This window comes from Gallinula chloropus (assembly GCF_964237585.1).
Source record: "Gallinula chloropus genome assembly, chromosome: 4".
Lineage (NCBI taxonomy): Eukaryota > Metazoa > Chordata > Aves > Gruiformes > Rallidae > Gallinula > Gallinula chloropus.
In genome coordinates this window covers 56715720-56742586 of record NC_140088.1, presented here as the reverse complement: position 1 = coordinate 56742586, position 26867 = coordinate 56715720, and the positions used below count along the sequence as shown (strand labels likewise).

The following is a 26867-nucleotide window of genomic DNA, read 5'->3' as shown; positions in this document are numbered from 1 at the left end:
GATTAACTGAACCCTGTGCCCTGGCTCTGGGTCCCTTTACAGGCTCTAGAAGGAGAAAATCTGCTTCCAAGCCATATAGAGCATAGCTTGGCAAGGCATTGCAGCCCTGTGTAGCCACAGGATGGACTAGCTGTATCCCTTATGCTGAGTTTCTCTGTGATGGCAGAATCCTCAGTCGCTCTTTTTCTGGAAGCGCAAGGTAGATGTGCTTTTCGTTGAAGCTGTTCTGATTCTTCATTGCTATTGCTTTGTATATAGGACAGAAAGAGAAGATTTGGCTTGGAACAGTAGCTAGGGGTGGGTAAATCTTAAAATGCGTGAAGATTCAATTCAATTTTCATCAGCATTCGGATGCTTAGAAGGTACCTTAACTGCCTCTCAGCTGATTTTATAAAGACATTTTAATTATATTGTCAATATTTTCCTGATTTAGGTCTCACATAATTTTTTTTTCCCTTTGGATACTCATTTTATTCGAAGTTCTGAGAGAAGAGAGGAATATTATACAACACCTTCTTTGCAGTCAGTTCCTCTTCTGCCCAAGGAGCAGCCTATTAGAATATCACCTTGGCAATAATGCACGAGACACTTCCAAATCGCTGTACAGGTTTGGGGCAAACATCGACACCTCAAGGTCTGCTCAGAAAAGCAGCTGATCTGAAAAGAGTTTTCCTTGATTTTTGAAATCCAATGAGATAAAGTGCAAAAGGAAAGCACAGCCCTACAGTAGACAGTAGAAACCTCAATAAAGGTTCAAGCCATGGGCCTGCTTTAAGTGAATAAAATATTGCGATTTCCGGTATTTGAGCACAACACTATGGGTTTTCAGCCACTGGCTGTCCTGAGGTCTTTACTGGCTGGACAATTTTTCTGCCTTGGTTCTGACGTTTGTTTCCTAAGAAGTGTTATGCTGTAGTAATCGAGATTTCCATCAGAAGTTTTAGCTTCAGTCAATCAAAATCTTCAAGAGAAAAATGTGGGTTTTTTCTTGAATTTTCTGACTCCAAAACTAGTCTCTAGTCCAAAACTCCCAGGTAGTTGTGTGGCGGTTGCAAATTTGCATTATATCAGACATATGGCTCATCAACGTGCTGACACCCTGTGTTGTGTTCGATATGCAGGATGCAGAAATGGAAAGGTGGAATCTTCATCAATAGAGGCAATTTAATCACAGAATAGAACTTAGGTATGCTTTTTTCCTGATTTGGAGAGAAGATCTGGGAGTCTAGGAGAGTATCTGAAATACAGGAAAATTGGTACAGTGATCCTCCAAGGAGATGAGGTCAACTTTATTGGTACTGGCATTACAGTTTTTATTCCAGTGCGGTAACTGTAGTTCATGGTTTGATAATGGGACACTGCTGCAAATTTGGAACTGCCTCTTACATTGGATGGATAGGAAAGACATGATTAAAGATCTCACTTAGTGGTTCTACATAGGGTTTCGCACCAGTCTGTGCTTTCACGTGATTCAAGGAAGGAGTGTAAATCTGCACTGAGGTTTCAGTGACAAAAATGAACTGTTACGTATTGCCCATCCCTGGAATCTCGAAACTGGCCTTTCATTTCTGTCTAAATCTGTCACATTGAAAGCAGTGCCTAACAAACAGCACCTGGCGGGGCTCTTTGCGAAGGCCTGGCAGCCCTCTGCAGGCCTGGCAGCCCTCTGAAGGCCTGGCAGCCCTCTGAAGGCCTGCTCCTGCCTGGAGACAAAAGGAGCGCTTGCTTTGGTCAGAAGATGGGTGTTCAGGAGCTTAGAAGCCTCAGCAGCCCTCGTGCCACTCCAGGTGGGACTTATGATCAGCAGACTTTTTAATGAATAATTTTTGCTGACCAGTTCTGGCTTTTCCTTTTTTTTTGTTTGGGGTTTTGTGGTTTTTTTTCCTTCTCCTGATTGTTTGTTGTTAGTATTACAATCCAAGGGTGTTAGCACTCTTCAGCATTACAGGGCAGGACCTGCTGTGCTAGGGAAATCATCATGTTTGGAAGCACGAGATATTTCCCCCCCCCCCCCCGCTTAGTTTTGAAATGCCAATTTGTTTTAGAGGAAATTAGACAGAGATTTAAGTTAGAAGCGAATACAGCAGGCAGGTGTTTGGTAAGAGAATGGACAAAGGCAGTTTAATGATGTGGTTTTGTTCAAATGGTATTTGTGAAAATAGTACAGATTTGCTATCTTTTGGCTGTAGACCATTTTTTAAAGGGTGGAGTAAGTGCTGATTTATACAGTAGCTTGCAGGTTGAAGTTTTTATCTGTAATACAGAAGATAATATTGAAAATCTCTGTTCTGAGAGCCTTTGAAACCACGTATCCCTACTTTGAATAAGATGCTAAGGGGATCATACACAATTTGCACCTAGGTCAGGTAAGAAACTTAACCAAATTTTAGGCTTAAAAATAACTGGGAACTGACCTACAAACCCACTTTTTGCATGGGCATATTATCAACACGTAGTTCTGCTGTATTTCTTGAGTGGGTAGTTCCGTGGTTTTTCCAGCGATACACTGCCAAGCACATCCCACAAGCTGACTGACTCCCCTCCTTCCAGCTTCTTTCCTTGAGATGTGTGTGGTAGGTAGCAGTAGGTTAATGCGGTATCATTGCATCTCCCTGGATTTGGTGCTGTGATATGGCATGATCCTCTTACCTACCTGTGAGTCTGGGTTAACAATGGTCTTTGACACCATGGTTTCTGAGGTAGACAAGATGTGTAGCAGCGATACTGACCTGCTTTATTTATTTAGTCTCAGTTCAGAGTGTTTTCAGCTCTGTACAGGCAGAGGGACGTCAAGGCTTTCTTTGAGAAATAAGAATTGGTACTGAAGAGGATCCTTAAATTCTGTCCCAGCTGTGTTTCTTTGAGGAAAATAAATAAATACATAAATCAGGAAATGAGGGATCTGGGTTTTTTGGGTTTTTTTTTCCTCATTAGAAGTAACTGCAATACTCCTTTAGGACTGTGCTTGCGGTGTCTTCTGGGACACCAGAATTCCACATTGTGTGTTTCTTTCCTCCCACCTGACAGGGTGTGACCTTCACCGCAAAGTTCTCTCAATGTGGTAACCTTTGCATCTCTTCAAAAGCAATCTGAATGTAGGCAGCTGGAGGGCACCAACCTTGAAGCAGGACCTCCTGGCTCTCTTCAGAGGGAGCATACATGCTGCGACTTTCCAACTGCAGCTCTCAGCTTTAAAGGTCCAACCAAACATTGGTGTCACAGCCGAGTCTCTTCTTGGTGCGATGCAGATATCAATGATATCAAGCAATGATATCAAGTGGAAAGAGACTAAAGTAATGCTTGAAGTATCTGAGTTTCATTCCTAACTCCAACATTTGGCTGCAGTGTGGCTTGGGATGAATTCGCTGTGCCTCTGTTCCTCTTCAAAATAGAAATAATTTTGCTTTTCTGCTTTGCTGACTGGGAGGACATGCTACATGCAAGTTCAGTGTTGCTATTTATTTGCGTGTTATTGTTCTGCCTTTAACCTGAGATGACAGGGGTTTTGTACTGCTCAGTGCTATTTGTGCTGTGCTAAAAGTACAGGTTTGTGCTGTTCCTATTTCTGTGTCATATTCTGCCCTCATGTACCCCTGAATAGCGAGCAAGATAATTGGGATGCGGTAAGGTGTGTGAGAGAAGAATTGCACAGAGGAGGAGAAGACAGTGTTTCACGTGCTAGACATTCTGGCATCCAGGGGAAGATACCGAGCTGCCTCCAGGAGGGCAGTCATTGAGTGCCGGTGGGTACGGTGGAGATGCCACTGTGATTGCTCTCCTGATAGATCAAGAGCTGAATCACCTGCATCTGTCATCTGCCTTATTGCTGGTTCAAGCACTGGTACCTGCTGCCCTCCTGTTGGGCTTAGCTTGAGAGTCAACACGGGCAGGCAGCTCAAATGGGCCATACTTCTCATAGGGGAAGTGAAGGCACTACAACCTCTTGGTACTCCCAACGGACTCTGTTCCTCAAATGGTTTCTCACCTCTTCATTATAAACCTATTTGCTTTGTCTGGATGGTTTTGCTTAGATATATTATTTTTTACTGGTGGCTTCTAATTGCAATATTTTGGGATCACCAAATGTGCATTCACCATCATTAGTGGCTGCTTCTTATGTTATTTGTTTCATGTTCAGGGAATAGCAAGCAGATTGCAAAATAATGAGCTACCTTGTGTATTTCAGAAACATACCCCTCGCAATATGCATTTCAATGATTATCGTCACAGTTGGCTATGTGTTAACAAACGTGGCTTATTTCACTACAATCAGTGCTGGGGAATTGCTGCTTTCAAAAGCTGTAGCAGTGGTAAGTTATGGAAGAAAAATACAAAGCTGTATCCCTGCTGCAGTTCTGTTTGTTGATATATTCTTATTTGTAGGGTAAAAAAAAAATGGTGGGACATGTCCAACCAGGCTTTTCTATGACTCCTCTTTCACACCACATATTAACATCCTGGTGAACTTGGTCTGATTTTTGTCTGACAAGTGGGATTGATAGCATTTGAAATGTACTGTTAGACTGTGTTTATTTACCTGGTGTAACAAAGTCAATAGGACTTAAAAGCAGAGTCCATGCTTGAAAAATTCTGTGTTAAATTGTAGGCTGAACTCCCAGGAAGTGGGAAACATAGATATTTGTGGAGGTGGAGGCTCTGAACTGTTCTTTGTAGCAAGAAGTGGTAACACTGCCTCTACACACCGTGTTTCTTGAGTACTTTGGAAAGGGGTTGCTGAAAATACTGGAGATCATTTGGGAACAAGTTGCAAGGCAACCTGGGTTGGAAATACCTCTGCTGAATTGTGGTGATGCCGCTGATTTTAATATTTGTGGTATCTGACTCACAATGAGGAAATAAAAATTTCATTCATTTTCCATTTTAAAAAATCACCAAAATCCCTAGCTCTTGGGAGATTTAGATACAAAACATTTTGCAAACCTGAAGAAAACTGCACATGTCTCCTGTGGTGCCCAAAACTCCAATTAAAGCTTTTCTGGTAACCTGGACCAATCAAGTGTGAATGGATGGAGGACTATACTGCTGGGTAGCATCAGCTAAGTAAAATGAAGTCTGTAAAAAATATTAGGTATGCAGAGCAGAGCTTGATCCATTCAGACTGGGTCATCTTTTTTTTCTTTTTTTTTTTGAGCCATAGTGGTCTAAATTGACTGAAATCAGGGCCTGGTTCCACCTCCACAGCTTTCCCTTGACTGGTGATCTTCCGCATGCGGACAGGAGTAAGGGAAGGGGAGACCTCATCTGTGGTAGCTTTGGTGTCACAAAATAAGAGGCAACAAGTGTGCAGTGCAACTTGCAGTGCGGGATGCAGAAAAGGGGTACAAATAAATGTCACCATGCTTATTAATTAAACTGTTAATAGAGTAAAACTACCATTGTGTTTTCTGAAAAAATCACTGTGTTTGTCTCTCTTCTAACAGACCTTTGCTGAACGACTAATGGGCAACTTTTCTTTAGCTGTGCCAGTGTTTGTTGCTCTCTCCTGCTTTGGATCTATGAATGGTGGCATTTTTGCAGTCTCCAGGTAAGCACTGCTAATATTACAGGGGGTGAAGGGGATGGGGTATGCACCAAAAGTGAGGAAGCAAGGGGAAGGGAGAATATAGCATTCATTCCTAGCAGGAGAAGATAAAAGCCTGCAATGTTCACCAGGTGTGGGGCTTTTTCTCACCTCACTCCTCTTGAGTTTAGTATCTTATTGTTAAACCCCTTTGAATGGTTTGGAAATGGATCTTTACGAGCCTAGTGCTTAATTAATGGCTGCTTTGTTTCATGGGAAGGAGGGAAATTGGAGGGAAAACATTAACTAATTCCAAACACCAAGCATAGTGTAAGCTAAGGAGGGGACACCTTCAGAGATGACTTTAATTTCTGCATATGGGCTTGTTTTCCTAGTCTTTTCACTCAGAATACCTCAAACAAGCCTAAGAAGTGCCGCTGTGCTCTGTGACTTTCATGAGCCACTTTGCCTAGTCACAGTAATGAGCACATTTAAAGTCTGTCCACATTTATTTCCCACCAGGATGTTCTTCGTTGCATCCCGCGAGGGTCACCTTCCGGAAATTCTCTCCATGATTCATGTCCGCAAGCACACTCCTCTGCCAGCTGTCATTGTTTTGGTAAATCATACAAACAAATGTTCCTGCACAAGAATTCGTATTACAGTCTTGCTCTGGAGGATTCAAACAGAATTTGGGCACTGCTTGAGTCTCATTTATTAATGTGTACGTGGGCTTTGGGCAGGGCAGAGGACAGTGAAGAGAGGAAAGAGATTTGGGAGTTGTTCTTATTCTGTTGTCTCCTTGCTGTCTTGTCAGTCGCACTTGACTGCCAATCTCTGCAGCCGAATTCATGTCTTATTGCCCTTTATTTCTAAGGGCCTGCTAGTGACGAGCTGGTTCCCTTTCAGAGAAACAAATTCTAGTTAAACAAACAAAGAAAGAAAGGGATTCATTTAACTGAAAGTGCAGCTAAACACCAGCATCTGGGAGCACCCTCAAGGCTCATTATACCACCTTATAGTGAAAAATGCAAACGATTATGCACTAAGATAATGGAAGGGGAACCCTCAGCAGTGCAGTGTAGCGGTGATTAAAAAAATGAGAGAACGTGAGCCTGGGCAATAGTCTGTGAATTGTCTAAGGAAAACCACCAGTATTCTAGTGGAAATCCTATTACTGACTTCTAAGATCGCAGCAGAGCTAAATGTTGACTGTGTTTGCATTGCAGACTAATTTGTATGGTAAAATGTTAGGACAAAATGTCAAAACACCAACCTCAAACCTCAGGTTGCATAGCGCCAAGGAGATTTCCACTTAACTTGCAGTCTTCATTAGTGGGGGTGCTAAGCCCCTTTTTTGGGACCAGTGGCTGTAATGTATCTGGACAGACCTCTGCTGCGGTGGGGAGTTCAAGTCACAGCAGAAGATGTGTGAGCATCTAGGAGTGTGCACTAGTGGGATCAGATGCTTGTACTGGAATTTGATCGGTTTTTGCTACAGATGCCTATAAACTCGCTTCTGAAGCGTCAGCTGAGGTGGTGAGTTCTATATGTGCACACACATATGCATCCACATTTTGAAAATTGCGTTGGCTGTTTTCTGTGGAATGAAATTAGCAAAATTGATTAATTTTTTTCCTGAAAAATGTTTTCTGCTATTGCATTTGGTCCTGTTACACCAGTGCTTTGATTTCCATTGAAAAGGTCTGATTTTCATAAGAAGATGGCTTTCCTCCAAAGACCACAAATATTTTTATATATATTTTATTTTATTTTATTTTATTTTATTTTATTTTATTTTATTTTATTTTATTTTATTATTTTATTTTATTTTTTTATTTTTTATTTTTTATTATTTTATTTTATTTTATTTTATTTTATTTTATTTTATTTTATTGCAGCTAGACTTGTTATAGGATATATTCTGCATCAGTAGCTCGTGCTTTAACATTTTCCGACAAGGTCTACATGCTGTAGGGAAGGAAAGTGCTCTTGAGGAGAAAGGGAAAATGAGCATGTTCCATGTTTGAGGCTTGTTAAATAAAAAGCATTTTTAGCAATTAAGCAAACTGATATGTATGCCCTGTTGTTTGACAGACATCTGTGTAGCAACTCCAAGAAATCATGTGATCTGATTGCAATGCTACTTGATTTTGTTTCTTGATAGCTCCCCTTCAGTGTCTGTGGCCTTTTCTTGCATTCTCATGCTCGTAACAGGGGTTTTAAACTTTTAGGGGCTGAGTCTATATAGAAGAAATTTTGCTGAATATAATTCAGTGGTAAAATTTCCTTTGACCTTTACAGAGAAGGAGTTTGCTTAATATTGGTGTGTAAAGAGCCAAGCACTTTGTAAGTCATTAGAGGCTGGAAGCCACAGACCCATATATGAAATATTGATCCTTCTGGTTCAAATCCGTGCTGTCTTTGCTGCTTTAGGAAAAGAGAAAAGAGAGCGCGAAGTTGTCTCGATAACTAATAAAAGTCAGTTTTCCTTAGCCCAGTGTTATACCGTGTCTGCAGCTGATTTCACCTGTTGCCTTGTTACAGAGCTAGAGAGGCTGTTGCTGCCAGAATCTTCTCCCTCACTGAACAATAAGGGCTGCAATGAAGTCAACTTGTTCCTGCATCCCTGAATGCAAGGAGTGTGTCATTGTGGGCATAGGCTTGCACATGGGACTACCCTGCAGAGTTGATCCAAGATACAAATATTCTGCGTTTGTCTGGAGATCTCCCTACAATAGATCCCTGTAGCCCATGCTAATCATCTAACCCAAGGTGTAACACTCTACGTATCAGCTTTTGCCAGCCTCACAGAAGCTTTAAATCTCAGACCAGCTTTTTAAGGAGGAAATGTATTTATTCTAACATCCCCTCTCCTCCTTGCTGTGCCGTAGCCATGTGAGTGACATCTAAATGCTTCTCTCTCCTTGGAAATATTTGCATTTCTGATGTGTAATAAGCCTACACCCTGGAAGCTTGAAAGGCGTACCATACAACCAGGCTGGTGGCATCCTGGTGTGCCCAGCTGGCATCCCACAGTGTGTAGCTAGCCCTTACCCTGCCCTCTTTGCTGGGTTCCTCTGCTGGAACCACAAGGCTTTTTCCTTCCACACGACATCTAGAAACATCCACTTTCATATGATCAGATGCAACCAAAATTTAGCTGCTCTTGTTATTTGCATCCTTGATGAGCAAGTAAAACTGCAGTGGGTTAATAAATTTGTCGGGTCCCGCGAGAACGGTGCCCAGGATGCTCAACTCTTTCAGTGTGGGCTGTGTATTTGTCTGGGTCAGAGGGGCCAGATATGTATTGGTCATGTGCGGCCACCCGAGACAAATATATATTGATCGAATGTGGTCTCAGGGGACAGCTAGGTATCAATCACACACCTGATTGCATGACAAAGGCAAGCCTGGCATCTGTGGCTCTCAGGTGTCTGCGAAAGGCTGCGCTGCTTGTCCCTGTGGAGAAATTTGACATCACTGCTGTAAAATAATAGAGATCAATCCACTAAACCCCTCTTACGCTCTGAATTTCTTTTGCAGCATCCTCTCACAATGATAATGTTATTCAACGGGGATCTCTACAGCCTCCTGAATTTCCTCAGTTTTGCCAGGTGGCTTTTTATTGGACTAGTAGTTGCTGGGCTGATTTATCTCAGATATAAACGTCCTGATATGCCTCGTCCTTTCAAGGTAACCTCCGCTCTCTGCTGTTTTAAATGAATCCTTCTCCCTACCATCTATTGTGCAGCCAGACAGTAAAGGAGCATTTTCTGATGTAGAAAGCTAACCTCTTTGTTGAGAAAAACAGAGTTAGTAGAAAATAGTCTTTTGCACTGAAGGGTCTCCAAGTGTTTTCCTGCAAGCTCCCCGGCGTTACCCCAGCTGTGTCCCCTTCTGAAAGGTAATACTTGCCTTTCCCCTTGTGCTTGGGGGGCAGTGTCTGAGCCTGCTGTGCCAAAGCAAAAGGTATTTTGCTCAGTTTTGCCTGTCTGCTGTGTTGAGGCAGCACGATGCAAGCTGTGTGAAAATACCTCTAGTCTTGTGTAGTCACACAGGGTTCAAACTACAAACATTGGGGTTACACGTTATACATCCCAACCTGATTTTAGAGCCAGTTCTCAATTTAATGTCTCCTTTGATAAAGGCCTGATTAATTCATGTCATACACAAGCGTTAATATTAAACACTTATTTCATATCCAGTATCAAACATGCCAATTTGATGTGCAGGTATGTTGCTAGCTCTGTTATGATATTTGGGACTTGGAATGGATTTGCAGACCCAGTTATTGTGAACTCAGAATGAAAATGCTCATTGTCTGGCCCAATTAGCAGTACATGTTTTGGCCTTGGTTCTGCCATTCTTCCTTGTTTTAAGTAACATCTTACAAAGTAAGTTGTCCCATTGTGTATCTGGAAAGATAAAGAAATGGAGGCATCTATTCCTATTTATATATTGCCAGGAAGCCTATTTTGTGAACAACTAAGAACATGTGCCGTTGCATTCTTGTTGGTACATCTGTAAATAAGAAGGTCAACAGCAGAACCTATTTTGCTTTGATTAAAAAAAGTAAAAATGCTTTGACAGTGCACAAAAAAGGAACAGAATTGCTTCAAGGCATGAAAGGAAGAGAATAATCTCCAAGGAATTTTCCAATTCTCTTTTAGACCAAATATCTCACAAGCCATGCCTGTAGGCGTTTCTTTGAGAGAGGTCCTAGCGCGGTGATTGCAGTGGTGCTCCTGAAAATTGAGAGAATTAATCCACTGTTATTATTTTCTGTACTTTCAACAGTGACACTGATAATGCTATCAGTCATACAGTCAGAAAGTGCTTTTTCAGGGGCTATCAGTTGCATAATGCTATCAAATATCTTTATCACTACTCAAATTGGTGTTTAATTTGTTCTCTTCCTGCTAGATTTTGATTTTTACCTTAGGAAGAAAATCAATATGTTCTTAATAGTTCTAAAAGGTGACTTGAGCTCCTGGTTGTGTTTTAAAATGTTTTCTAATAGGTAATTATCAAAGAGGAAATCTTTACTGCAGTTAGTGCGCCTTACTTATCTGCTGGGAGATTAGAGAAAGGACTTTCGCAATATAACTTATTTACAGCCCTTACGTTTTAAAGGACGTAAAACACTGTAGTGTTTCAGTGTGTAATTAAAAGACTCCTATGGGAGGTGCTGCGTAGCACTCTGCACGGCTTGGTTTCTGCGGTCTATGACATTTTGCGTACACGTTCTAGATACTGATATTTTCCGAGAACTTTCCTGTACCGCTGGGTTTTGTCCAATTTACACTTCATGGAACATTAAATGCCATGGCCATTCAGTAACAAGGTCAATGTAAAGTAATGGTTCTTTGTGCAATTGTGTTTCAGGTGCCTCTATTTATTCCAGCCTTGTTTTCCTTCACCTGCCTCTTCATGGTTGCACTGTCACTTTACTCTGATCCGGTGAATACGGGGATTGGATTTGCAATAACCCTGACTGGAGTTCCTGCCTACTACCTCTTTATTGTGTGGGACAACAAGCCAAAGTGGTTCAGAAAGCTCCTCGGTAAGTCCCGGTGGGACTCCTCTCCTTCGTGCTGACTCCGGGAATTTCTCAGGGCTCCCTGAGTTGTGAGATCCTTTCCGATCGATCCTCTCGGCTGCTCTGAGCTGGGGATGACAATGCAAGTTTCTTTTTGGCGCGTGCTACAGAATTGCTCTGCCGGTTACAATCAATGTCCGTTAACTAATGAGATACGCTTACAGCAAGCCTATTCTTCAGCTAGCTATTGACTTTAAATAACTGGATGCCTCTCCCTCTGCCTGCCTTGTATTCCCTCCATCCCCTGATGGAGGGAATACATCTGATTCCTTTTTAATCATCCATCTCCCTCCCTGGGGCTGTTGGCCTACGCCAATAGAGGCAGCATTACGCTTGTAGGAGAATCTTTTTGGAAACTTATCACAGTTGTGATGACAGGATGGGCTTGGCGCTCTCTGCTGAGACTGTACATCTCTGGACCACTGAGTAGTATTTGGAATGGGCCAGGTTTGACCAGGCTCGGTTGTCCGTAGTGGTGGCTCTAGATGAAATAATAGCAAAATATAGCAAAATATATCATGCCTGACACATCTTATGTTTCTGTGCTTCATGAAAAAGGACATCTGTGTGACTGGGCTGTAGTATTTCACACCTGAAATACACCAGGAATCGTTTTCATACCGAAAGTTCTTGAAAGCATTTGTGGAAATTCTGGTGTGTTGGAGAAGGGTTATTTGAAGCAACAGGGCAAAACCTATTTACAGAAAAAAATGTTAGTTTAAGGCTAGCACCCTCTGTCTGTCTTAATTTTATATCCATAAAGTTATACATCACTTGCAGTGTCCTGGGAATGTGTAGAGACCTCTGGTGCAAATGAAAATGGTTGTATGCAAAAGGGCATTCTGTTAAATGGTTGGGGGTATTGTCTGTTTATAATTTCTCAGCCTTGATGTTTAGGGTCTAGGAAATTTTTCCTTATCAAACCCAGGAGGTTTTTGTCATTTTCTGTGAAGTCTCAGAGGTTTTGGAATAGAGTTACTTGAATCTCTGGCCACAGGATGCCAGTGTTGAACTGCGTTACTTGGGTGAGAGGAAAAAATATTCTCTTTAAGGTAGACCGGGTAGATGTGAGGCTTTTTCTGCCAGCTGTGACAATGAAGGTGAATCTTCTAGCTTTTCAGTTAACACAAAATTCTCCTCCTAGAAATAAAGCATGGTGCCTGTGTAATACCTATGGATGGACACAGTGTACTGGCTCCGAGGGGGAAGCAGCGGAAGCCAGTCAGTAGGTGAAAACAGCTTGTTTGCTTTGCAATTACTGTTCCTGAAATACCAACAGTAATGACGAAAACCTGATGCCGACAGTTTTGGGGTGGAGCAGAGTGTAGATTTACCTGTTACAAAAAAAAAAAAAGAGATTTTTTTTCCCTCAGGAGAAGAAATAAACCTTCTGCATGGAGTCATTAAACTGGCATTATTTTGTGAGTGTTAAGGGAGCGCCATTGTGTGAGCCTGAGAGTATTTTCAAAAGGCATTGAATGAGATAAATTCACTTAAGGTACCTCTGCGAGATATAGAACAGAAAAGTCATTGGGCAGCTGTAGGCTTGATACTCTAACCTTGAAACAATATGTACTAGATGTGCAAAGGCATGAAAGAGCAAGTCCAGCCACAAGGTAAATGGACAACATGAAAAAATGGGATTGTCATTTAAGAGGTAGGTTTTTGTCGGATTAACTGGGCAACTTTATTGGGGGAGCTAACTGATTTTTCTAGGCAAGGAGGACATGATAGATCCAATCTATTTGGGCTTCTACAAAACATTTCATGTAGTACCATAGGAGGAGTCAAAGCCTGTTAGTCTGAACATAGCACAATGCTAATGAGGCTGTTCCCAGGCTGCGTCATCTGTGCAGCTTGGCACCTGAACAAGAGTGGTTACCTGAAATCCTGGAATGGATCACCTAAGAATCCTGTTGGGTTCTGAACATCTTTGTTCTATTTGTTTTGACTGTCTGTAATGGCATTTGCATTGCCCATTCTCCTCACCCAGCTGCTGGATTGAACAAAGGGTAACTTTGCAGTTTGTGGGGTTAGTAGGGCCTGTGTGGTATTTTGAGGTGAGCATAATGTTTTGTTCTCTCCTTTTTCAAAGAAATTTTGCTGTAGCACCAGATGTGCTAGGAGAAAATAATTTTCAGCTAGTACAGGCTTCACTTGACCTCCGCTTTCTTGCTTTTTGTGTAGAACTAATGTGAAAATGAAAAAAAATAAGCCTAGTAAATCCTATGAATCAAACTGGTGTGTAAAAGCATGTTGCACCAGCACCAGAATGCTTCCACTTGCTCTGCCTCAGCTGAAATCCCGACCTTAGACTCATATTTAGAACATCTGTTTGTTTCCAGTGGATTGAATTGCAAGAGGCTTACAGGCTGAATCCTGCTTTCTTCATAGTCAGCCAATGTTGGAAGAGAGATCTGTTTATACAGCAAAATGTATCTTTTGGGGTTATTTACAAACAGCAGAGATGACCCTTGGTCACTCAGGATACAGTGTTACATGTTCAGTTTACTTCGGTTTGAGATGTTGGGATCTGTGGGAAATCATCTCAGCATTTTGCTGTCACAGATTTTGTGTCCAGTCATATATATATATTTCTTTCTTCACCTATGCTTGATATGGTGCTTATCTAGGTACTGGGTCTGGGTTTTTTATGAAGATTGTCCCCCCAGACAGTGAATCCTCTGGAAAGGGAAAACTGGGGTTTAAAGTGTGTGTATGGGGAAGCCATCTTTACTGTCATGATGTGTTGTCTTGTTATGAATGTGGAGCTAGTCCTGTAACTCCGGGTACTGCTCAAAGCAGGCAATGTAGAGATCCTGACAGGAGACAGACTGGAACATTTTGGGGAAGAAAATACTCCTCAGACTGTCTTACATATATTGCAACCGAGAAAACCCAAGCAAGCACTCCAGCCACCAAATTCGTCTGATTGCTCTTCCACTGCTTCATCCCAGCACAGACCAAAACTGCCCTGTGGAATTGGAGGAGTGGCAGCTGCCTCCTGCCCCACTGAGGACCTGCTTTTGCTGCAGGGTGGCTCTGTCCAGTTTGTCAAACAGGACTTTAAAATCACAGCCAGCTTGAGAGATGCCCAGGCTTCCCCTCTGCTGCTGTGCCCTTTTCCAAGAGCTGTTAAACCATAGCTCAACTTGACAGAAAATCTGTTTTTGTTCTGGCTTTGCTCAGCCTCCAACGTAGAAGGGGTGGGACATCAGGGGTGAAGTCATGCCGGCTTCCAGCTGCTAGTGTTTTTCCTGCCCTTCGCCCTGGCCGTGCTCAGCCCAGCTCTGAAACCCCCACTACGGGGAGGGGGGGAAGATGAGAGGAAAATACAGTCTCTGTTGACTCTCAGCCCCTCTGACCCTGTCAGTTTATAGTCTGAGGGCAACATGACTTTGCACAGAACTGGTGACCTCTAGAGAGAAGAGCAAAGCCGGTAGAGTCTGCCTTAGATGGGGGAGCAGGCAAGTAGCTTTGGTTCACCTCTGCTGTGAGTTGCGCTGGTTTACCCTCCTTGCTCTACATTAGTGTAAATGCCTGTCAACATCATGCTAGACAAGGAAGATCAGAACTTTCTCTTGCAACAACCCTTGCTTGTTTAAAATGGGTTGCAAAAAAAGCCTAATGTTCTTTTATTATTCTATGTGTAAATTAACTGTGCCATTTATGAATCAGTACCCACCCCCCAAAAAAAACCCCAAACACCTCTGAGAACACCAGGAGGAAATAAATGTCCAGAGTGAAGAAAAGACAGTGTGAATTTGCTGTGGATGTGTGACTTTCTAAGACCTGTGAAGCTTTGTAATTGTTGTTTCCTCCTCTTTCCTTTTTCCACAGGTCTTGGCATAGCTGAATTAACTTGTTTGAACTCTTTCAGAATTTTATTTTGACATTGCAACTTTATTAGAACTAAGCAGTTGTGCAGAGTAGCCAAGCTTTAAGGCAGCCTTTAAATGCATGCAGACCTTTATTGAAAGTTAATTCCTCCAGACCCTCACAATATTGTTGTGTACGCATAGGGTTGGATCAGAGGAAAAGAAAACATAATCAAAAAGAAAAATAATAAATAAAAATGATCAGACATGTACTGATATTCCTGGCATATGTGACCGCTGGGAATCTATATGTGCAAATAGGCTGTATAGCTGCTAAGACCATTTTTCCTGGCTGCTTCTGCCTTCTCCATTCCCACCACAATTTCCCATGTGTATGCTTTTTGTCTTTGCAGACAAGTTAACTATAGCATTGCAAATCCTCTTGGAAGTTGTCCCACCAGAGGAAGACCAGGAATCATGATCTTCACGTACAGCTTTTGGCTTGGTGCTTCATTTCAACCTGAGGAAGAGGGCAGGGAGACTTCTTCCCCTTCCTAACCTTCTGCCAACTGGAAGAACAAATCACAGCTGAGATGGATACCGAGCAAGTCAGTTTCCAGAACTGTTATTTTAACATGTCGCAATTTTACTATTTGGTTTTTTTAGTGTGGTTGGTTTATATATAGAAAGAAAGAACTTGTACTTTGAGGGTACTCATCTCTTCACTATTTCTTTTGTTGCAGTGTCATATTTTAACAAACTGTAGGTTTGTCTAAGTAAGATTTTTGGTTGTGTTGTCACTGAAAATAGGTTTAAGCAGTGTGTACGTTACTAGTCGGGTGTACTGTGAAGGACGTACCCTGCTTTCTGTCTCTGAAGAGCCCAACTCTCACCAGGGGAAGGGTGAGAGAAAGCTGCTGACTTTCACTTACTAACGTTCTTCCCGTCACTCCGTTTGGCAGCCTGTTTTTTGACGACTTCTGACTGTCTGGGAACACCAGCACACTGATGCAGAAGCACAGCTGTTTCCGCATATTTGTGGTGGCGCGTTCAGAGTTTCTTCATTCCAGAAGATATCCACAGCTGATAGGAACATCTTCTGAGGGTTAATATTTCTCCCAGCAGGGCAGGAAGTTAAAGTTTCTTCCAGTCTGGAAATTATTATTGTTTTTATGAATGTTTCTTGGTGTACGTACATATAGGAGATACAGAGGCTGAGTAATCACCTTCAACTGAGTCAAAGAGTTTGAAAGAGACTTCCTCTGCTGCTGTATGTCCAGAAGTGTATGGACCTGGCAGTTATCGGTCAGGCAAACTGACTCACTCTCAGCAGGTAGAAATAAATAATAGTCACTGGTGAGAATACTGTATAGACACAGCAATAAATGCAGTGCCTTTTTTATGAACAAGGTGTAAGGCAAGCTACAGTGGTTTGCTGATTTCAGTAAGATATGGACCTAATCTGTGGGCTTTTCATTCAAGCACACTCCAATTAACTGTGCCTTGAAACACCAATGAACAGGAGCTCTGCCAGTGTCTTCTTCCCAGTATTTAATCTCAGCAGAAACAGAGAAAGGCCATCAAACCTGATAAAGTCGAATGGAATTCATTTTCAGAATGATGTTTGAGCTGAGATTTAGCTCAAATATGAGCTGAAGTTTTGCCCTTTTTTAAAGATGGCTGTAGATAAAGACATTTTTTAATGCTTAGAAATTCAGTTTTATATTGTTAGTCGAAGACTACTCAACCTTAAGATTAAGGTTTGTTATCACTCTGTTAAGAATACAATGCTAAAATATTGAATGCACTACTTTTTGAGCTGTTTGCAAGTCATATGTTTTCTTGAAAACTTTTATGGAGCTAAGCAACGTTAAACTTCCTAAATTTGGGAGAAAAGCACAACTAGTAGCCAGACCACTACAGTAAAGGGAGACTGTGTATTGTATATATGTTGTATATATCCAGAATATCTACTGGTTTAAGGATGTACAGCAAAATGTGTTAAAATTAGACATGCTTTTCCTTTCTTGTGTTTCTGTGGTGGAATTCTGTAGAAGTAGGGAAAAGGGGGTAACTGATTTTGGAGAAGAGAGGTAATTTAAGACACAGAAAACATTTTGCAAACAAATATTTTTTTTTTCCTTTAAATGTTTTCTGTTCACAGTAACTTAAAAGTGCTATTTGAAACTTTTTTAGGCACACATACTGAGAGAGTTTTTTATGTTGATCCCACTGGAGCTAGTCCAAAGTGGGGATGCTGAGTTTTCAGCACTGTTTCATTCCATGTATCCACTCCTGTTGTGCCATGTTACTTGAATGTTTAATGTAGGCAGTGTTAACTTGTAGAAATAAATGGGCTCTGTAAATACAACTGAATGTTGCTTTATTTCCCCGTTGTGGACTTTTAAGTTTAGAATGTTTCTGAAGCCTGATTCAATGACCACATTTTACAAGGTTTGTATCATGTAAGGGGTTAATTTGTCCCAAGAGAAATCCTGTCCCAAGAGAAATCCTGACTCAGTGATTGTAGAACTATATATTTTAGGAAGAAAAACACATTACCTGCAGAACAAAAAACTTTTGTTTTTTTTTTTTGAAAATACATGAAGATTCTAATTTCAGGTTTAGCTTCTGTAGCAGGTACAAAATATTGTAATTGGGTTTCCAGTGTGTTATAAAAGTCAGTATTAAGGACTTGTATTACACCTGGAAATGAAGCATATCTGAACAAATGGAGGAAAAACAGGTTACAACATTATTTTTTAAGCATCAAGTTGTTTGGGGTTTTTTAAGCATATAGTCTTCAGAGTCATAAAGGAAATTCTAGAATAAAGGATAAACTTGATATATAAATATTTTTATTAGAGCTTGAGGTGATCAGGCCAATGAAACTACTTCTCTGGAGAACTTTAGGGATCCTTAATTTTTTTTTTTTGGTTGCCTTTTTCATCTTTTTGTCAACCAGACTCTGTCAAATCATTTTAATTTTTTTGTTGTTGTTGTTTAGGTGGATACTGCTGTTATTCTTCTTTGAGTTTATTTCTTTCCTGGGCTATAGGCAGAAGTGTCACCAAAGGCAACAGGAATGAACATTTTACATGAGTAGCAAATACCAATGAGGTTTAGTGCAACACCTCTTGGAGAAACAGCTGAGCACCTGAGGCCTCTGAAGATGCTGGCCTATCTTTGCACCTCCTCATCTGGACTGTTATGTGGCCTGAGGCATAATTTTATCAGAGGGGCACGTCCTGATTTCCGCAACCTGCTCCCAGCTCTGCATGGGCACAGACATTTTCTCTGGTGGCATGTGCTGCGGGTTTGTCCCTGCTGCCCCCTTCCAGCCCAGGAGTCTGCTGTGGCTTCTGAGGGGCTGTCGGATGGCAGTCAGAGGGTCCCCTCTTCCTTCCCTACATCAGCAACACATTCCTTGTCTGGACCTAGAGTTTTTATGATTTGCTTCTGCCACTCCAGATGGTCTCTTTGACACACAGGAATCAAGGCAGTTGAGAAAGAAATGTCATTTTTAAGGAAGGAGCTCATGGTCTGATAAAACCTGAACCGTGCGTGTCATGTGGAATACTTCCAGATCCACCCTATAGAGCTTTTCATAAGGACTATTCTTTGTTGTGTCATCGTGCATGGGAAAATTTTCAGTACAAGACAAAATACACTGAAGTCTCTGACATGACCAGCAGCTGCAAACTTTTAGGGGTGCTGTTTGTCTTGGTGCTGTGGGGTTTGCGAAGCAGTAGTGCAAACATGACGGGCAGCAAGCCTCCCAGGGACATCGTGGCTTCCAGCTGCGGCCGAGGGGCACAGATGTTTTGGCGCAATGCCTGTCCCCAGCTCCCTGCCTTGTCAGTCAGCTCCCGGGCTGCTGCAGTTTGCCGTGTGGTGTTTTAAGTTAACCTCCATTGATTCTGGTCTGCCTTAAAATACTGCGCCATCTATCACAGTGTTTTAGGAGCCTCTCCACAGTGGAGAGAGGTAGGTAGCTCTGAGCCTCTGCTTGAGCAGCTGAAGGTCTAATATCTCGTAGGAGAGTGTGTGTATGTATATATTGCCATGACCTGTTCAAGTTATGTCTTTATAAGAAAAAAATACTTTTGGAAAAGCTGTTTAAAGTGAAGCACCTGTCATATGCCACTTTTATGTCAACTTTTATGCCACTTTTTTAAATTTTGGAGATATTTTTTACTTGATATGGGAATTGTTGCTTAATTTTACGCTCACGTGCACATTTCAAGAGTTGTCCTTTAATGCTAGTGTATGGTAACAAAGGCGATTAATCTGATTTGATATATATATACATCCGATTCTATCACAAACTAAGGGCCAAGCTGGGTTAGAGAAAGTCAAGCCTGAGAAAACCAAGCTGCCCCAGGAGGTGATGCATCCCATGCTAAGGCAAGCATTTAAGGTAGGTGAGATGAATTCATCTCTGGAATTGCTCACAGCTGTGTTTTCCTTGGAGGAGGAGACGGGATGACTGCTTTAGGCACATTTAACATGTTAGCTGAGCAGGAGTGAAATGAACCCTAAGTTACTGCAGCCAGTATAATGAAATTACTAGAAGCCCTTAACTTCTAAACTGATTAATACTGGGGATCATAATCACCCCCTAAGAATTACTTATTTTCAATTCAAATTGCAATAGAGATTTCCTTTGAGTAGAACACATTACTTTTTCCAGATTTTTCCAATTTGAATTAAAACAAGACCAGACACTTTGCTTACAAGAAAGATGTTAATCTGCCTTTGACTATATATATATATAAAAATATGACTTTTTGGCTGAATGTGTATGCTCCTGCTTATTTTTAGAGGAAAATCAGCCTTCAATTTAAGAATATATTTCAAACATTCTCTGTAGAGAAAAAGATAGAAGTTATCCACAAGGTAGGTAGCTAATTGTGTTGAAACAAGAAGATGAAAAGGACTTTTCATAATGCTCAATACCTCTAGAATTTTGGTTCAAGCATTAGAGATATATCAGGATCCAGACAGATTTTAATCAGTATAAGTCTTAGAAAAATGAGTGTTGGTCTTTCTGTGGGAGGAAGCAGATATTTCATTTTTCCCACATACCTATCAAGCATTGTGTTTAATGACCAGCAGAGCACAGATGGCTCGTATAACAGAGCCTGGAGCAGGGAACATGCTTAAATCCAGCACAAAGGCTGTATTTATGCCTGAGAAGGGTGCAGATGGCAGTCTGGCATTTGGAACCTAGGAGGAAGTGGTCAAGGGGATATGCAGGACAACATGTGATGACCACTGTCCAGTTATAGGGCTGCTTCCAGAGACTTGGGTCTTTCCTGCAGCATCCGTACAGCTGCTGGCACAGGTAAGGCTGGGAACAAACTCTGCTTCAGGAATACTGCTGGACCTTGAGACACTGGAACTGACCTACCTACACTCTTAAACTTACTCACACTCTATTTTATGGCCTATAAAGGTGGGGGTTTTTGTGTAAGCCTCATAACAGTAGAGAGGATAACAGTCCTAAGAGACTGTCCTTGTGCCCAGCCTGTGTCCCACCTAAGGTGCTGCAGACTCCCCACTCAGCCCGGCGCTCTCCCCCTGGCAGGATGAAAAGGCTGGTGCTGCCAAAGGGAGCTGGCAGGATTGATTTCCCTGTGCCCAGATAGGAGCTCCTATTTGCAGAAGATGGACACCCTCCCCGCCTCCCCCCTGCACCCCCTGACACACACACTCCTTTATCCCGTTTTCTGCAGGGATGAGCCTGGAGTACCTTGGGAAAAGTCTCCTTGCCTTAAACACCTACTGCTGACACGTTGAGACTTGGCAAACTGATGTGGAATTTCCTGCTTGTCTTCAGAAGCCTGTGTGTTTTTCTTGCATGTTAGTCCATGTTTAATTTGTTTTCTGTTATTGTCTTTTTGCCAAGGAGCTGCTGGGAAGCATGTCTACAATTGACACACCAATTCTGTTTACGTTTGCTTTCTTGTTTCCTTTTTATTCAAAGGAATTTTTGTAATGATTTTTTTTTTGCTTGAAGCGCAGAGACCCAAATGGATAAAACACCTTTTTCAACAAAGGCTTGACTTTATCAAGAGTGAGTTTGGATCCTTTTTACGTTCCCTGTAACAGGAACAGCTACGTTGTTGTGATCTACACCAAGGCTTTGATATTTTCTAAATACTGTATTGATGGTGATCCAACATGGTTATAAAAGTGCTGTGCCTACAATGGGGGTTTATGCTTCTGTAGCTCGTTCTTTTCTCAAAGCGCAAGCTACAAAACTTTCCCACTGCTAAGCTTTCCTGAGGGTCCTTTTCTGCTTCCAGGAATTCCACTGGAATTCTCCTTTCAAAGGGAAGCACAATCCCTTCCTTTGGGGTGCAGCTCACCAGCTTGAGTTGGTGCTTTGGATGTTAACAAGTGACCGGAGCTGCAGGCTGAGCCCAGAGCTTGTTGTCTTCAGGGGTAGCTGGAGTCGTGGGTTTCATAAAGCAGGTAACTTTTGCAATTACTCCCCTGTTCTTGCACTTATAATCTTACAATCTTTTCAGAACTGCTACCTAGGAATTTTGGTGGTGTTTCCTGCCCACCCCCCTATTACCCCCTCCCACCCCATCTCTGTTTGTTACGAGAAGTTTAAACATTATGGGGTAGTTTTCTCTTTTGACCCCATACTGTTGGCTCTGCCTCAAGAAAGCCATTTGATGCAGTTTTAGCTGCCAATATCTCTCTGCCTCTCAGTCATTACAGTGTAATTGGACCTAAAGTACATGTATAATTTGCTGCTAGCAATGCTGGCTTGTCTTAATTATGACATCCAGCTGATTTCTAAGGATACTAATCAATGAATATGCATACCATATTAGGGAGACTGGTACGGCTGAACAAGTCTTCACAAGAACGTGAGCTTATGCGGTACCTACATTTCAAGCTGTTTAAAAGCATCAAGGCACGATATCCAGCTTAAAGTGGTTGGGGGCTTTCCAAAGGGCTTGTGACACAGCCTGGGAAATGGTGTATGCAAAGCCAAGGTGTTTTGGCCCATGTCAGTGCGTCTGTTCTGCTGCCCTTGGCAAATTCCTGGGAGAAAACGAGGAAAATTGTAAGGGATATATATGAAGTCCTGGGCAGATGCTGCTTCTTTACCCAGTGCTGTCTCCTACATTCGCCCTGACTGAAGGTTACAAATAACTTTTCACTGAAAGCATTTCCTCTCAGCGTCTCCTCTGCAAGCCAGCCTTTTGAGACATCTGTGTTTCATTGTAAACTGGGTGCTATTCTTGCCCATCCACTTTCCATTTTTACTTCTTTTTTTTTTTTTTTTAGGTCTCCTATTTTTCCTCATCTGAAAAGTGTCATGTCATAGTTAAACCAGTTTTCCAGGCTGTAACAATACTCTTAAGAAGTAACATGATCACGAGTTACGGTCACGTAAGGATGTAAAGCCTTTCCGAGCAGCTCCTCCCTTACAAGCTCGCATAGTTTTGTTTGCGGATTGCAGCCAGAGGATCTTAAAGCTTATCGTGCCAAATACGCAGCTCCTCTGGGATATCCCGGATGCTCTGCGGTGTTTCAATAGAATCCTTGCACTTCCACTCCAACACCCCATTAGAGGTCCTGACATGACCAACTTGTGTTAGAAAATTTGGACAGATTACAAGTCCTGCTAGAGGCTACCAAAACTCCATGGGGACATCAATAGGTTGGGATAAACTGAAAGACTGTGTGCGCAGTGGTGAAATTTATGATTAGCTATCTCTGTATACTTAATTACTTGCATATTTTCAATTAGCAGCAGCTTCATTACAAAATATCTGCTATCAGTTTCTAGGGGGACATTTCAGGTTTCCTGGGTTTGTTTACTTTCCTTTATTTTCCCCCCTTTTAAAATTTTGTTTTAATTTGGAGCATCACATTCAGCCCAGTTCTTGCATGTTCTGATTACCAGGAAGCTGGGACACGCAAAGAAGCTTTTAAGGGAGTTCTTGCTGTATTTTTACTTGACATACTGCACAGTGCGATTCAATATTCATAAATTACTTTTGGCTGCTGTTAGGATTTCACAGCTCTGTTTGCTAATTCATGTGCCAGATATATTTAAAATGAATCATTGAATGCCAGGAGATTTGATCCTTGTTCCACAGGCACCAGCTCACTGTAGAACAAAACTCCAGCACTTCGTACTGATGCTAAACTCTAGCTACCTTTGATTTTATGATAAATATACGAGTCAGAGGCAGGATAAATCAGATCCTATACTGTCAGCTTGGCAGAGATGATTGATCATACCTTTCTGACAGCACCGCATTTGACTGCGGGTCTCATGCAGCTCTACTTTAGATCATACAAAGGCATCTGGATGATGAAAAGCATGCTAGCTTAGAAGATAGCATACAGTGCTGCACCAGCATCATATTTATCTAGTGGCATGTGTACTCTAAAATGCTTCAGGCTGTAGCTCATGTTAATAATTATCTCTTGTGTTGAGTACACCTTGACCCATTTTTATTCCTTTACCCATATTTTAAACAAAAATTGTTTTCAAAATCCTTTCCAAAAAGGCTATGTAAAGCCTTTATCTAAAGCAGACACATGTGGTAATAAAACGCCAAGTATTCATGCTCACTTGGAGTCGCTGCCTTTGGAAATGAAGTCGTTATGTGTTAGTCTAAAGGTTAGGTGGTCACCCAAACACTCCTGCTATAGAAAACCCTGTCTAACCAAGTACAGAAACAGCCTAGTCCTACAGATTTGGATTTGATTTGTTCCCGTTTGGCTATTGACGATGGATGTCTGCTCCAAAACTCTGTACTTGAGATATTGTCTGAAACCCAATGACTTCCCTGGGCAGAGGGGGGAAAGAGGGAGTGGTATGTGGCTGTCTCCCCTTCCTGGGCTTGCTGGTGAGTGATTTGTGCAGCCACTGTAACAATGTGGCTCCTTCGGAAAGCTGCACCCACGGAGAAATTGTATTTCCTTTGTGTTACAAATGTGCCTGCATACAAAACACAGGTTTGTGCTGTACAGTGTTGCTTTTTTCTCACAATTTTTCAAGATGCCATCTGAGATCTATTTAGGTTCAACTTGTATGGCTTTCATCTGGCTGTCTCTTATATGGTAGATGTAGGTTTCGGTATGTATATACGTATGTATATACGGGTTGGAGCCAGTGATGCAGAGGTGCGTTCCTGTGTCGCAAGTTTAAGAAAAATCAATAAAGTATTATTTAATGCATGTCAACTTCATTTTTAATACAATTTCTAAAGTAAATTGCAGAAAGCACATAACCATCCACCATGGAATAATAAATTGATATGGAATGTGCGGGGAAAAGGCAATAAGCCAGGATCATTAGAAAGCTCAGCGCACCACTCCAGCAACACAAAGCAGTCGTAAACCCGAGGCTGGAACCGCACACGGCAAATGGTGTTACACCAGTAAATCTGGCCCTAGTAATTTTACTGCAAATGACATACAAGCCAGAAAAACATTTAGATAATTGAAATTAACACTTCTAACAGTGATCTATAAAGCGGCGAATAATAATTAGGAGGCTCTTTCAAGCTCTCCATAATAAATCTACAGTACTTTAGGATCTGGTTTTGCCCAGTATAAGTGACACTGAACACAATGGACTCTCTTTTCCTTACAAGGGGAGCATCTTTATTCGTAAGTTATGACGCCAGCCCCTGGTTTGCCAAATGCTGCAACTGTGCATGAGGTGAAGGCTTGTTATTTTGAACTTGGAACAAAGCTAGATGGAAATGGAGAAGATAATAAAAGGGAGCTACTGGAAAAACGTAACACAGATTATTTTTTCTTTTTTGATTGATGCAAATATGCACCTGTGTTTGCTGATATCAAAGTGGCTGTGCCTGTCGGGTCATGTGAACTTGGACAGATATAAAAGCTGCTGCAAACTTTGAAGTCCTTTGGAGAATGCAACCACTGGTGTAAGGGCTTGGGTCATCTCCTCCGATACTCTAAGAAAGAAAAAGTTTTCTACTTCTGATTTCATCCGTACCATATTTTTCAACATCACTCTTAAAATACACCCATTTCCTTTCTTTCTAACTAAACTGATGAAAGAGAAGATTGAGTCTGTCAGGTAATAAATCAGCTTTTTGATGTTGGATCAGTTGTTCGAATCACTGTTTGACCATATTATTGCCCACTGTCTGTCATTATGCTGCTTCCCAAAGCACCAAAGTGTGTGTGTGTGTGGGAGCTAGCTCTTTGACAGAGCCTGAATCTGGGGACAGGCCATTAAAATGAGCCTGGGACAAAGCCTGGGTGTCAATGGGAATGCTGCCATGCATGATGCTGTGCACATGGGTGAAATGTTTCTCTGCGGGTCAGAACCAAAACCCCAGCTGAACCAAATCCCTTTCAAACCAGAGCTGCTTCAAACAGAGATTGCAGTGGGTCTGAAATCAGTTTTGCTACCTGGGCTCTGCCTGGAAATATGACCAGTGCTTTCCAAGCTATCAGTCCAAGCTTCTTCATGAATACTGAATTCATTTCAAAAAGATCAGATTCAATAAAACAATTTCTGTTGGAGAAGCAGCAGCATTAGCAGAGCAACTGAAATATGGTTTTGCATTACATTTCCTTTTTTTGCCAGATGATAGGGACGCTTCAGAAGTACAACTGCAAACATTTTAAAAATAAAAGCCAACCCTCCAGACTTATATAAAACCTTTTTAATCTAATGAAAGTGGATGGGGGAAGGGTGTGTGTGAGAGAGGGAATAAGGCATTACGGGAAGAAGCAGCATGGAAGAGCCATGCCCTGTGTACTAATGCTGAGGGGAAGGAATGAATGCTGCAGTGAGAGAGTTGTGCTGCCGCAATTTTGAGACAGCACTCCAATATTCACACCTTTCCTCCTGAGTGATTCCAGGTCCTGACACCATGAAGAAATTTGGATGAAGCGGGTTTTTTTTCCCCAGCTGGGTGCAGGCAATGGGAGGTAGGAGCTGCAGAACATCAGCAGGAGCTGCGGAACATCAGCAGGAGCTGCAGATCATCACTGTGCCATCAGCCCCAGGATGGATGGTGCATGACCCATGCCGCTTGGTTCCTGATCTTGCCACACCCAGGGGGACTGTTGAGTTTAATAAGAGCGAGGTGTAGGGAAAAAAGCAGATGGCTTTGGAGAGCCCACCCAGAAACTGGCTGGGACAAATGAAGGATACTGGAAGCTTACAGACCATCAGGTCTTTTATACCTAGCTACAACAGGCTGAATAAAAGAAATAGGCCTCCAAATCAAACTTATCAGTGCTACCAGTGCTGTGCGTGTTTTTGGGTTCCTGCTTCTTAGGGAATAATTAATTAAGCTCCCTGGAGAGGTAAGAACAGCTATTAAAAAAAAAAAAAAGCATCTTAATTTCCATTTGCGAAGACTGTCTTATTTCAAGAGAAAAGTTACAGCAGGGAGGAGACAGGCTAAACTGGTGATCAGGGCAGCACACTGACAAAGTCACTGCCCATGCAGAGGGGAGGGCAGAGCTTTGTCCCTGTGAATTACAAGTTAGGGTGGCTTGAAGAGGTGACTACAGGCTTGAAGTCCTCCTGAAGGAGGGTGGCAGAGACCGACCTCTCTCTCCTTGCCAGAGAAAACCAATGACCTGAGGGCAGGTAAGAGGCATGCCTGGGACAAGTTATATTGACTGGGACTGAGCTGAAAAGCGGCCCAGAGTGGTATGGCGTAAATTTGTGTGACTACGGAGTGAACGTTCAAATAGACCTTTCAAGTTCTCTGATTTGCTTTCTCTATTTTTGCCCTTATTTATATTCAGGCAAGAAATGTATTTGACTTTGGGTGACTCTACTGCGAAGCCTGGTTCTGCTTTATGTGTATCCCAAGAGCCCCCAGGCACTGAGCAAAACAGCCAAGAAATTGACACCCAGGAGGTGGTTTGTGTACTCTGTGCAATC

The 26867-nt window shown here is 42.0% G+C and overlaps 1 protein-coding gene across 1 annotated transcript in view; it reads left to right on the top strand.

The window, feature by feature from the left end:
* Positions 1 to 15422, top strand: part of SLC7A11 (solute carrier family 7 member 11) — a gene marked incomplete at both ends in the record, with an annotated part of 56472 nt that extends 41050 nt beyond the window's left edge. Inside the window, 6 exons of the mRNA XM_084263736.1 lie at positions 4187 to 4310; positions 5442 to 5545; positions 6044 to 6140; positions 9068 to 9217; positions 10910 to 11087; positions 15355 to 15422. Coding sequence (XP_084119862.1) covers positions 4187 to 4310; positions 5442 to 5545; positions 6044 to 6140; positions 9068 to 9217; positions 10910 to 11087; positions 15355 to 15422 — 721 coding nt within the window. The remainder of the gene's footprint in view (positions 1 to 4186; positions 4311 to 5441; positions 5546 to 6043; positions 6141 to 9067; positions 9218 to 10909; positions 11088 to 15354) is intronic.
* Between the last annotated feature and the right edge of the window lie 11445 nt (positions 15423 to 26867).